Source organism: Ziziphus jujuba, chromosome 9, assembly GCF_031755915.1.
Source record: "Ziziphus jujuba cultivar Dongzao chromosome 9, ASM3175591v1".
NCBI lineage: Eukaryota > Viridiplantae > Streptophyta > Magnoliopsida > Rosales > Rhamnaceae > Ziziphus > Ziziphus jujuba.
In genome coordinates, this window is record NC_083387.1 from 27,458,942 (window position 1) to 27,473,182 (window position 14,241).

General features: G+C 37.9%; 1 protein-coding gene across 1 annotated transcript; it reads left to right on the forward strand.

Annotated features, from left to right (window-relative positions):
• The first annotated feature begins 2,040 nt into the window (after positions 1 to 2,040).
• Positions 2,041 to 3,429, forward strand: LOC132799436 (receptor-like protein 35). Its single transcript, XM_060811258.1, has 2 exons — positions 2,041 to 2,371; positions 3,080 to 3,429. The coding sequence occupies exons 1-2, from the start codon at positions 2,041 to 2,043 to the stop codon at positions 3,427 to 3,429; spliced, it is 681 nt and encodes a 226-aa protein (XP_060667241.1).
• The last annotated feature ends 10,812 nt before the right edge of the window (positions 3,430 to 14,241 follow it).

Sequence of the window (14,241 nt, forward strand, 5' to 3'; positions counted from 1 at the left end):
GCATCTATCTTTCCTCTCATCCACCAATTTCATGCCTCATGTAATGTGTATATACATAGTAGTAGGCAGTTGTACTTAAGTTTAATAAAGAACAGGTATGCCCATAGCTAAAGTTTGTAATAACTAAGCATTTTATTTTATTCAATAAGATGTAATCATTCATTAGGTAACTATTTTTAGTGTCTTTTATGCAGATTTGATTTTTGTTTTGCATTGAAATATATATATATATATATATAGAAATTCTATGGTGAGGACGGTCCGCATGAGGACCGCAGTATTGGTGACGGTTTTTCATAGTATTAACGACGGTTTCTTAGAAAATCGTCACCAATACTATGAAAAACTGTCACCAATACTGTGGTCCGCATGAGAACCGTCCGCACCATAGATGGACTGTATATATATATATTAAACAGAGAACACAAAAAGTTGATCATGAAAGTCACAAACTTTTATTGACAGGATAGGTGAGAGTTTGTACTCTCCATGTCTATCTCTGTTTCGCAGCTTCTGCCCTGTTTTCCCATCTCTGTTTTCATCTTCATTCTAAATGAGGATGGAGGTGGAATAGGAAAATAGGTTCATATATTTTTTTAATGATCTTGGCATTTGTCTCCAGAAACTTCTTGATCTTGCTATTGTTATTCATCTCTCTCCAAGACATTTGAATTAATTCATGTAATTAAAAAAAAAAAACATATTTGATTGTGGTTATGTATTTGTATTAAAGAAGGCAAAAAGCTTTAATCTTTGCCTTCTAAATATCTTGTGCTTGGATTGCTCAACTTGAGAATATATAAAGTAAATACATTTTTTGGGATTCTATAAATAAATTCTATTTAAGGCAGTTTATGCTTCATCTATCATTGCATTGTACATTCAAGCATACTAGGATGGAGTTAGTGTACATTCCAAAGCGTGCATGTAACAGCCCAGTCCACCCGCATGGTTTTAAAAGGCCTCTCAAGGAAAAGGTATCCACACCCTCTTATGAGGCATGCTTCATTCCCCTTTTCCAATCCACTCCCCTTGGTGCCCAGCATTCTCGCTAGCACACCGATCCGGGTCTGACTCTGATACCATCTGTAACAGTCCAATTCACCCGTATGAGATATTGTCCGCTTTGGGTCCAGTCCGCACGGTTTTAAAAGGCCTCTCAAAGGAAAGGTATCCACACCCCCTTATAAGGCATGCTTCGTTTCCCTTTCCAAACGATGTGGGATCTCACAGTGCATGTTTGGTCTTCCATGTTATTTATTTTATTAATTTTTTTCCAATATTAGCCTACCTCATTAAGATAAAATATAATTAGAATTAGAAATCTTGGAAATGAGTATATATGGTTTGGTTTCAATAGCGTGCAGTGGGAAGAATACAAACAACCTTGATTTGACTTGTTTATTTTAAGTTATTGCTGAGTCACATTGCTGGCATTGTCTTGGAATTTTTTTAGGCTTGCCGGCCAGCATTGTCTTGGACCTTTTTCAGGCATGTTATTTTCAAACATGTATGGGCTGACTAAAGCAGGAATCAGTCTTCTCCCTCTACACCTCAAAGAAATCTACACTACTCCCAAGTCTTGGAGTGAGTAGAAAGTTTATACTCCCTTGTTGTTAATTAGTCTGTAATGGACCGCTGAGACCCTTTCATACTTTATTTTTAGAATAACAAATTAACTTGTCTTTTTTTTTTTTAACTTTATTTTTAGAATAACAAATTAGCTTGTCTTTTTTTTTTTTTGGTTGTCTTTATCATACATGTTGTGCTTATGCCATGTTATTGCTATAATTAGCCTGTCCATTTTTCATGAATACAAGCTTAAGACTTTTCAACAACTCCAATACTTCTCTCCCCAACCCTTCCATTATTTTCTGAACAAGAATGGAACTAGATTTCTCTTTGTTCATCTTCTTGCGATTTTCTATAAAACTCCCATTACTTCACCTTGCATAAATCATTTTCTTTTTCACATGTGCTCAGCCACTTTGCCATGACAACGAGAGAATTGCATTATTGCAGTTCAAGGACAGCTTTGTAATGGACAAGAATGCTTCTTTGCTTCCTTTTGCATATCCAAAGGTTGCATCTTGGACAGGAGAGAAGAACCATGATTGTTGCTTCTGGGATGGAGTCAAGTGTGATAAGGAATCCGGGCTTGTAATCGCACTTCATCTTAACAGTAGTTGTCTTTATGGTTCTATCAACTCCACCAGCACTCTTTTCCAGCTTTCTCAGCTTCGAATCCTTGACCTTACTGATAATGATTTTAATCATTCCCAAGTCCCTTCTACTTTGGGCAATCTATCACAATTAAAATATCTCAACCTTGAGTGGAGTGGGTTTGCTGGTTCGATTCCTTCATCAATCGGTAAGCTAACTATGCTTGCTTATTTATCCCTTTCAGCAAATAAATTGAGGGGTCAAATCCCATTTGAATTTGGAAATCTTTCAAGATTAAGAGAACTATACATTATGGGTTGTATGGATTTTTATACATTACCTTGTAAGCTAACTAGGCCCACTGATTTGGACCTTTCAAAGGATTATTTTTTGAATGGCCATATCCCATCTTCCCTTTAAAATCTCACCCAACTTACCCAACTAGAACTTGGGTATAATCAATTAACTAGTCAAATTCCACCTTGGCTTGGAAACCTTACCCAATTAAGTTTACTAAAACTTAATGACAATAACTTGTATGGTACTGTGCCAAATTCATTTTCCAAACTCAAGAAACTTCTAGTTCTTAGTCTTGTTGATAATCAGTTGAGCGAAACTTTAGATTTTGATATGTTTCCTGGCATGACAAATCTCATTGCACTCCAATTATCATATAAAAATTTGTCAGTGCTCAATACTGGAAAAAAACATCACAAATGGTACTACTGTTCCTCGATTATATTATTTAGAATTGGGCTCATGCAATTTAACTACCCTCCCTGCTTTATTAAGGTACCAAAAAAATCTAATATATTTTTCATTTGCTGGAAACCAAATGCATGGCCAAATACCCACTTATTGAACGTCAGCACATAAACCTTGGAAGTTTTGGAGCTTTCTCAAAATTTCTTGACAGGTTTTGAGCAACCTCCTGCTGCTCTTCCATTGTTTCGTCTAAAGATCTTATTTCTTGACAATAACATGCTACAAGGGTCACTTCCATTTCTGCCACCATCCATTCTAAATTATGATCTTCCAAACAACAAACTAAGTGGAGAAGTTTCACCGTTGTTTTGCAATTTAAGTTCCATTCAATATAATAGTTTGGGCCATAACAAATTGAGTGGTATGCTTCCTGCATGTTTGAAAAACCTGAGCAATTCTCTTTTAGCTTTAAGTTTAGTAAACAACTCTTTCTATGGTAGCACTCCTGAAATCTGCATAAATGGAAGCCAGCTTATTGTGGAAAGTGCCAGCTCAGCATAGCTTTAGCATAGCCTTGTTGCCAGATTATCACACCAGTTAGATAAATGTCATGTGACCCACCACGTGATTGTATTTTAGTTATAAGTTTGTTAGTTTTTGCTTTAGAGTACTAATATAAATACTTGGTGTATTAGTTTCTTGTTTTTCAACAAGTTTAACAATAACTCGAAAATAGAACTCTCTGGAAGTTTTTTGCTCTCTCTCTGATTTTTCTTTCTTGAATTTTCTCTTGCATTTTCTTTCTTTTTCTTGCTGTTTTTCTTCCCTATCATGGTATCAGAGCCTGCCTTCATGGCTACTTAGAAATATGCATTGATTTTTGTTTCACCTTTCTCAAGTAATGTTATGAAGCTTGAGGAAGATAATTTTGTTCAATGGAGGTCACAAATTCTTCCTACTCTCTAAGGACATGATCTGGAAAAATTCATTCTTATACGAAGAACAGCGTTGGGAAAAGTTTTAGTTCTTGCGGATGATCGATCTGGCGGTGTTGCTGATGTTGATGAAGAACTTAACTATTAGCTGAAATAGGATCAATTGGTATTAGGATGGATTCGAGCTACAATTTCACATGAAGTTCTACGTCATCTGGTTGGGTTACAAACAACATTTGATGTTTGGCAAACTCTTGAATCTACATATGCATCTCACTTAAGATCTCAAATTTTATGTCTTCGAACACAGTTACAATCCACTAAAAAAGGAGGTTTAAGCATTAATGAATATTGGCTCAAAATGAAGATAATTGCTGATGATCTTGAGGCTGCTGGTGAATTTGTGCATGAGACAGATTTTGCACATTATATTCTTGGTGGTTTAGGACCTGAGTTTGATCCTATCTCTAAAAATCTTAATTCTCGACGAGACTCAATTGGCTTGATAGAGGCTTGATCTCGATTACTTGCGTATGAAAGCAAGTTGGAAGACTATAATTCTGCTCTTTCTATGAATCTTAGACCTTCTCATTCAGCAAATATGATAAGTTTTGTTTCTCATACTGGTTTGAATTTCGTAAACTTGGTTTAACCTCCAACTCATGGGCATGTTGAGACCTCTGGAAGTAATTTTGTGACAATCCAGACCACCCGCATGTAGATATTGTCCTCTTTGGGCCTGGGGAATCTTCTTATAACCCAACCTTCACGGGTTTAAAACACATCTACAAGAGAAAGGTATCTACATGCTTATAAACCATGCTTCATTCCCCTTTCCAACCAATGTGGGATCTCACAATCCTCCCCCCTTGGGGCCCAGCGTCCTCACTGGCACATCGATCCGGGTCCGGCTCTAATACCATCTGTGACAGCCCAGACCACCCGCATATAGATATTGTCCGCTTTGGGCCTGGGGAATCCTCTTACAACCCAGCCCTGACGAGTTTAAAATGCATCTCAGTGATTAGGGGGAATCCTCTTCCAACCCCTACCTGCCAGTCCCACTGGCCCGGGCCTCCTCGGCCTAACTGAGATATTGTCTGCTTTGGAAGCTAGGTAGTGAGCCCAATCCTATCCCTCACGGTTTTACTTTCCCTCATGGAAACGCATCTTCCTACCCCTCACGATTTTACCTTCCCTCATGGGAACGTGTCTTTATTTGTGACAGCCCAGACCACCTGCATGTAAATATTGTTTGCTTTGGGCCTAGAAAATATTCTTACAATCCAGCCCTCATGGGTTTAAAACGTGTCTACAAGGGAAAGGTATCCACACGCTTATAAGCCATGCTTCGTTCCCCTTTCTAACTGATGTGGGATCTCACAATCCTCCCCCCTTGGGGCCCAGCGTCCTCGTTGGCACATCGATCTGGGTCCGGCTCTGATACCATCTGTGACAGCCCAGACCACTCGCATGTAGATAGTGTCCGCTTTGGGCCTGGGAAATCCTTTTACAACCCAGCCCTCACAAATTTAAAATGCGTCTACAAGGGAAAGGTATCCACACGCTTATAAGCCATGCTTCGTTTCCCTTTCCAACAGATGTGGGATCTCACAAATTTTTAGTTTTCTGATCCTAATATCAATGCTGGTCGTGGTTTCTCTTGAAGAGTTCGGTTTGACAGAGGATATGTTGGCAACTACAATTATTGAAATGAGAATTACAATACTCAAGGACGAGGTTTCTTTGGTCGTGGCAGGGGTACTAATTGACCAATTTGTCAAGTTTATAAAATGGTTAGACATACTGGTGATGTTTATTATTATAAGTATGCTCAACCGTTTGGGCAAAGTGTTCCACAGCCAAGCTTTACTGTTGGAGGTACTAATCCTAGGACTTTCTTTGCTGGAGCACCTCACTCTACAATCTGATTTTTCTAATAACTTTTTGTATAATTACAATATGAGATCACCAGTTATGCCTAAATCAACTCCTGGAATTGTTGCTCCAAATTTACAGTCATATGGTTCAATGTTTGGTTTGTATAATCCTTTTTCTTATGGTGTCTCAACACCACTTGGTAGTTCTAACAACATCTCTGGTAAAGTGCCATAGCAGTCTATTGGTTTTTATGTTCATAATGGTGTAACTCACTTTAATGCACCTCTTTCTGCTTCAGTTGGCATGAATTCTACTGGTTACCCTTTTATGCCTCACATGTAAGCTTCTGTTGGATCTAATTTAGTTGGTTTTCCTTTCATGCCTCCAATGTCAGCTTCCATTGGATCAAATGTTGTTGGTCTTTCTTTAGTGCCTCAAATGTCAGCTAATATGAGTAATCTGTTTCTTTCTCCACATTCTAGTGCTAATCTTGTGTCTACAACAGTGGACCTAAGTCCTTCCTGGTTCTTAGATAGTGGAGCTACTAATCATGTAGATGCAGATGGTGATAGCCTGCTTGAGCATATTAAGTTTCAAGGGAACCATAAACTTACTGTTGGCAATGGGCAGAATATGGATATTACTCATATTGGTAACTCATTCATACCTTCCATCTCTATGGTAGTAAGACTTAAAAATGTTTTGGTTGTTCCTTGCATAGCAAAAAACTTGTTAAGTATTTCTCAATTAACTAGAGACAATGGATTGGTTGCTGAGTTTACTGATAACTATTGTTTTATCAAGGACAAGTAAGGTAGAACTCAACTTAGAGGAGTATTGGAAGATGGATTGTACAAATTGCAAGCTCCTATTCTTAGAAGACAAAGACTACATGCAAATAAGATGTTTACCAGTTTTTGTGCTGTTGACTTTGGTTCACATCGTGACAAGGGTCACTATTTCTCAAATTGTGCTACTAAATCTGCTGCTGGTGTTTCTGATGTTGTTGGTGAATCGTTTTGCTTTCCTTTATCATGTACTACTTCTTCTCAATGTACTACTTCCTCTCAGTGTTTACCAGATGCAACAAGTGATAGTTGTCATAGAATCAATGTTTCAGAGTTTGCATTGTTTCATAATAGACTTGGACATCCAACTAATAAAGTTACATTGGAAGTCCTCAAAAGTTGTAATAAGAAATTTCTTAATAAAGATGAGTTCTTTTGTGATGCCTGCCAACTTGGTAAAAATCATTTGATCAATTTTTCTTGTTTCTACTTTTAGAGCATCAGCATTTTTAGAAATCATTTATACAGATTTATGAGGGCCTGCTTCAGTTAGTTCCAAGGAAGGATACAAGTATTACATACAGTTCTTGGATGATTACTCAAGATATGTTTGGATATATCCTTTAAGAACAAAGTCAGAAGCTCTGTTAATTTTTTTAAGTTTTCATGTTATGGTTGAAAGGTAGTTTGATAAACAAATCAAAGTTCTTCAAGCTGATTGGGGAGGTGAATTCAGATCCTTTCTTCCTTATCTCTCAAAGTTTGGTATTGTCTTTAGGCATCATTGTCCTTATATTCACACACAAAATGGAAATGTGGAGAGGAAGCATAGACATCTCTTGGCTTAAGCTCACATGTCACTGGTTTATTGGTGGGAAGCCTTTCATTATGCTTCTTTTTTGATCAATCGGCTACCAACTCAGGTTCTTAATCAACTTTCTCCCTATGAGAAGTTGTTTCATAAAAAACCTGATTACACTTTTCTTAAAGATTTTGGGTGTGCCCGTTTTTCATATTTGAGACTTTATAACAAGGTCAAGCTGAATTTTCATACAACCAAGTGTGTCTTTTTGAGATATAGCCCTGATTATAAAGGTTATCATTGCTTACATCCATCGGGGAGAGTTTATATTACAAATAGTGCTTTTTTTCATGAAACTGAGTTTCCTTTTTTGACTGGTTTTTCTTCATACAACCAAGTGTGTCTTTCCTCTTCTTATTCATCTTCTGATGCACCTTTGTTTATCCTGCATAAAAATGTCTGCTCTACTCCTTTGACTGACTTCACTCCAAATATCTCTTCTATTCCTAATAAAAATTTACCAAGTTCTTTTCCTCAAAATACTTCATTTACTGAATCAATTTCTTTTCTGGCAAATAATTCTCCTTTACCTAATGTTTCTGCTCTTGTTCCTCCAGTTAATTTGTCTCCATATAATTGTTCTCCACAGTCTGATACTTCTACTTCTGCTCCTAATACCTCACACTCATCTTCTAGTCTTCAATCTCCTCTTAGGCCAAATACTTCTTCTATTATTCCTCAACCAGTTTTGTTTAGTTTAAGAACAGATCCTTCTTTGTTGAAACCCAATACTCAATCAATTCATCTCATGATAACTAGATACAAAAATGGTATTTTCAAACCCAATACTCAATCAGTTCATCCTAAGATAACTAGATCCAAAAATGGTATTTTCAAACCCAATACTCAATCAGTTCATCCTATGATAACTAGATCCAAAAATGGTATTTTCAAACCAAATACTCAATCAGTTCATCCTATGATAACTAGATCCAAAAATGGTATTTTCAAACCCAATACTTCAAAAATTCTTTTAACTACTAAACATCCTTTACCTCCTACTTCCCTTAATCAAATTGTTGCACCAAGAACGGTCAAAGAAGCTCTTCTTGATCCTCAATGGAAATCTACTATGGAACTTGAATATTCTGCCTTGATGAAAAATAACACTTGGCAATTAGTTCCTGCACTTCTGATATGAATATTGTTGGTAACAAGTGGGTTTTTAGAGTAAAATATAATGCATATGGTACTATTCAAAGGTGTAAAGCTAGATTAGTTGCTAAGGGTTTTCTATAAACACCAGGGTTGGACTATTTTGAAACCTTCAATCCAATTATTAAACCTGCTACAATTTGGTTGACCTTAACAGTAGCTATTTCTAAAAATTACGTGGTACGGCAGTTGGACTTTAATAATGCTTTTTTGAATGGGGATCTCAATGAAACAGTGTATATGTCATAACCTGAAGGTTTTGTTTCTTGAACACATCCAGGGTATGTTTACAAGCTGCAAAAGGCTTTATATGGTTTAAGACAAGCTCCACGAGCTTAGTTTGATAAACTCAAACAAGCTTTGCTTCACAAAGGATTCAAGAACTCACAAGCTGATACATCCTTGTTCATGTATAATTTTGGTACAACCTGTGCTATGATATTGGTGTATGTTGATGATATCATAATCACAGGTAACAATGCTGTTTTTGTTAATCAGCTTATTGGCGACTTGAACCAACAATTTTCTCTTAAGGATCTTGACGATTTACATTTCTTTCTTGGAATTGATATTCATAGATTTTGAAGGTGTTATACATCTAACTAAGAGTAAATATATTAGAGATCTGTTGCGGAAAACCAAAATGGATGGTGATAAAGAAGTTTCTTCTTTTATATTAACTGGTAGACAGCTATCCCTATATGATGGTGACATGTTTGACAATCCCGAGCTATATAGAACCATTATTGGAGCACTTCAGTATCTCACAATAACTAGACCAGAAATCTCATTTTTAGTCAACAAATTAAGTCAGTTTCTTCATGCTCCTACCACAGAGCTCTGATACTAACTGTCAGGACCCGTTCAGAATTCCTTTCCCGGAACCCTAGATAAGCCCTGATCCCAGGGAAACCCTACCGGACCCTCCAATGGAAACTCCGGCAGAGCCTCCCCTAAGGGATGGACTTACCACAAATTACCTGCACTGAAAACACACTTCAAAAATTCATCCCCTTATTCCTCCCACATACTACAAATTGTTCCACAAATTACAGCACTTCTCAAAAACAACAACAGTCCAGTGCATAAATAAAACATAAGCATCCCAATAGTATACAGAGCCTTAAGAAGTGCTAATCAACAGAAATACAACAAGGATGAAAGAAATAATACACTGAAATGAAAGAGTACAGAAGTACTTCTTGAAACACAACAGCAGCGGGAAACTTGGTTTGCTTCGGAAGAACGTCTACCACCACTTGCACCTAAGGGAACGGAATTTAAGAGCGTGAGATGCTAATCATCTCAGTGAGTGACCCTAACTACTGAACACCTTTAGTGATAATAAAATAATATTAATAGCAATTAAGGAATAGAACAAATACCAACAATTAATAAATAATAATAATAACTGTTGGAAAATAATAATTTCCCTCAAAACTCTCACCAATCGCTCCGTTTGAAATGTTCCCTTTTTAAAACCTTTTCGCAAAATCCAGTGTACATATCTCCCGAAAACCAAGGGATTAAACCATTTGATAAACAATAATTAAATAAATACATACCCCAATATATAATTAAAATGTAATAAATTATAGTAAATAATTTTGAACACCTTTGGGGTTTAAAACATTATTTGCAATTTACACCGACGCACCACACCATATACCGGTGATGCCCTCCGATACCCAGCGTCTCGAGCACTGACTGGCGGGGGGTGAAAGAGAGAAACCTGCAACCGGCACTTCGGCGTCCCGACAGTACCGCTGCTAAAACCATCACCCGGCCAAGGAGTGGGGCGGCGGTGCACAACAAACTTGCCTGCCCACGGTCCAATGGCAACTCACGGGTGAAGTAATAATCGCGCGCTAAACCACATAATAACCGCGCGCTACCACGTGTCCATACACCATACACCAGAACACCAATACTGTATGAGTGCGTCTAAAAATAAACATTATTAACCAACCGTACCGTTTTCCAAAATTACCGTGGGAAATACATTAAATTATCACACTTACCATCCCACATATTTTTATTTAACCAAACCGGTACGAAACATTGATAACCAACAAACCACAATTTTCTCGAAATACGAGATGCAACCATAAAAATACTGCGGGCATAATTTATAAATTTAAACAAATATTTCCATAAAATATTAACCCAATTATGCCCGGAAAATTAATACTGAAACCATGTACAATTAATACCGAAACATACTTTGCTCATGCATAATAAATAAATTAAACCACAATAAAACCACAATTAAATCACACCACATGAGCAAAATTTATATACCAATTTAAATACCAATTAAACATAATTAATTGCCCAAAATAATTTTTGAAGGTGGGTCACTCACCTTGAGCGCGTAAATTAACTAAGATCCTCCTCGGGATCAACTCCACCACTCGTACGCGCACCTACACAACCACAGTGCACCAACCAAAAATATTAATATTTTATTCGGGTAATTCCCAAATGGGTACCCGGTGAGCGAACACCAAACGATATCTAAAGGTTACGAGTTATATACCGAATCGAAGCTCGTGTGATGAGGATCACGGATTCGGTCTTACTTTTCGGTGATCGGACCCGACGGGGTCGGAATCTCTCCGGAAAGCTTTTTGGGTTTTGCCTCTGCAATTCTCCCAAACCGTCGCGAATTGGCAGAAACGGATGCCGAATTTGGGTTCAGGAGGTCGAATATAATGGACTGGAGCCGACCGGGAAACTGGGTACTCGCCGGAACAGTACTTTCCGGCGAGCCGCCGCGGTAACCGGCAACCGTCGCCGGCGGAGGCGTGTGCGGTGGCCGTTGGCCATGATTTTTTGCAGACTTGTAGATCATGAGGAGTGCAATCCAACGAGACCGGCGGTGAGCAAAACAGAGGCCGGACGGCGGAGAAATCACGGTTTGAAGATTTCCGGCCCCTCGCTGGAAAACGCTTCGATCCCGGCGCGCCGGTCGTCCGATGGCTGTGAAATTTGGTGGGTCGGCCGGACTTGAGGAGAGGATCAAGGGTGTCTGGCGCGTGTGGCTGGAAAATGGCCGGAAGTGGGTCGATCGGCGGTGGAGGGAAAAACTCGCCGCCGATCTTCGGACGTCCGATCCGGGCGCGTCCGGCGGCCGATCGCCGTGAAACTTTGAGGTTTTGCCGAAAATGGGGAGGGGAAACTTTCTGGCCGGCGCATGTACTGTAGATCGGCCGGAAAATTTGAAAAACTCCGGTGGCCGTCGGATTTTCTCTCTCTCTTTCTCTCTCCTCTCTCTCTTTCTCTCTCTTCCCGAGAATTTTATCCAATATATGCCACTGTGAGACACTGTTCATGCCACGTGGACCAATCAGAAGCTGACACGTGGCGTTTCACTATTCACCGACTCAAAAATATTAAAATATTACGGTATCCGGTAAACTTCAAACGTCCATAACTTTTTAACCGGATGTCCGTTTTAAGCGTGCCGCTAGTCTGTGAACTCGTACCGATGAGCACTTCACAACCATGCACGAGTCAAAGCTCATTTCCCCAAAAATAAAAAGTCAACTCCGGCACCCCTTGGACAGTTTGGACCGCAACTTGTTTTGCTCATAACTTTCAAACCGTAGCTCAGTTTTCGACGTGCTGCTAGTCTACGAACTCGAGGTATTGTGCACTTAGCCACGGTACCCTGGTCAACTCGAAATGCCAACTGGAGCAAAAAGTTAACTTTTGACTCCTTCGGTCAACGGTCAACCTCGACCAACGTGCATGGATTCTGGTGCGATTCGGGACGGGGTGTTACAGGTAGGCTTGCAACAGATTACTGAGATATCTAAAAGGTACAATTCAATATGGTCTTCAACTACAAGCCTCAAACAAGCTAGTTCTCCATGCTTTTGCAGATTCAAACTGGGCTAGTAATCCCGATGATAGAAAATCTACAAGTGGTTATTGTACTTTTCTAGGAGCAAGCTTAATTTCGTGGAGCTCTAAAAAGCAACATGTGGTTACAAGGTCCAGTACAGAAGCTGAGTATAGGGCTTTGGCACATGTCACAGCTGAATTATGTTGGCTGAGGAATCTTAGTCAAGAACTGCAGTTTTTGTTTGACAAACCAGTAATATGAAGTGATAATATTGGTGCAGCACTATTAGCTTCTGATCCTGTACATCATTTCCGAGTCAAGCATATTGAGATTGATTTGCACTTTGTTAGAGACAACGTGTTAGATAAAGAGCTTGAGATTCATTATGTGCCTTCAAAGGAGCAGATTGCTGATGTTTTTACTAAATCATTGGGTACTTCACATTTTTTGTTTCTGAGAAACAAGCTAAGAGTGAGTGAAGTCCTTGTAGTTATGAAATCTGCATTGTTATAGCATTTGATGTTGATTAAAAGGGTCTTAAACTTGAAAAGAAAGCATTGTGTAGTGCTTCCAAGTTTCATTCTTTTTTCGTGGATGAAAGGAAGCATTGTGGAGCATTGTCTTGGAGTATCTGTAATTTGAGAATATATGTGGTAAATTCAAATTTTAGAGTCTTATAAATAAATTTAATTTAGGGTAATTGAGAGTACATCTTCTTTTTGTTGTTGTTTTTTTTTTTTTTTTTTTTTTTTCCTTTCAGGGTATTTGTTTTATTTTTCCAAAATTAACCTACCTCGTTTAAGGTCAAAAATATGATTTTGGAATTTAGAAAAACCTGATGTTAAAGTGAAGCACAAGCTGCGGTGGGTGGGAACAATATACACGGCCGTAGACCCTTTTTTTTATTTTATTTTATTTTTGGGTGGTGAATACATTCAGCCTTGACTTGGACTTGACTTGTCTATTCACATTGTACTACAGTGTTAGTCAAGTCCAAGACAACGCTGTGAACTTGGAACAAATTTATTATTATTTTTATTTTTATTTTTATTTCTTTGATTCGTATATACTGTATTTAGCCTATTGAGTTCATGTCCTGCCTTACCAAGAGGGCTGAAACCATTTCATACCTTACTTTAGGAACAACAATTTTTTTTTTTTAATTGTGGTTAAAAAAAAAAAAAAGAAATGCCTACTCCTAGTATCATAGACATTCTAACAAAGGTCCTATACCATGTCTCATGTGGTATAGTGGTTTGAGACCATACAAGTCAATAATAAAGTTTATTAAGACTCAAATTACGTGGTTGGTCAGCTTTTTTCTGCTAAGTTGTCTTCTTATCACCCTTATAGTTTATCATATTGTGCGCTTGTGCCATGTTAATGTTATAATTGGCTAGCTTCTGCATTTAACACCATAATATGCTCTCAAGACTTTTCGTTCAACTCTCTTCCATTATTTTTATAAAAGAGATATGGAACTGTCTCTGTCTTTGTGGTTATACTCTGCCTAGTCTATCGTGGACCACGTAACATACCTTAACTTCTATAATCAACAAATTAATTGATTGACTACGCAATTTTACACCAATATTATACTCAAGACTTTTGTTCCTTGAGTCAGTCAGCCTACAAAAAGATTTTTTTTTTTTTTTTTTTTTTTTTTTTTTTGTTTTCAATGTGGTTTGCTTTCCAATACATGTTCAGTGTAATAAACAGTTATACTGTTGTGTTTAATGAATTAATGTAGGATTATTCTCTTTTTTTTTTTTTTTTTTTTTGTGTTAGTGAGAGAGAGAATGAAAACGTATCGTCCTTGAATGGATGACAAATTGATTTGGTAATGAAGGTAATTAAAATTGATGACCCAAAAAAGGATTATTTACAATTTGATAAGAGATC

Coding starts and splice junctions, on each gene's coding strand:
- LOC132799436 (XM_060811258.1), top strand. CDS start 2,041: ATGGACAAGAATGCTTCTTTGCTTCCTTTTGCATATCCAAAGGTTGCA. Junction 2,372..3,079: donor TTCGATTCCTTCATCAATCG/GTAAGCTAACTA, acceptor ATTTCTTGACAG/GTTTTGAGCAACCTCCTGCT.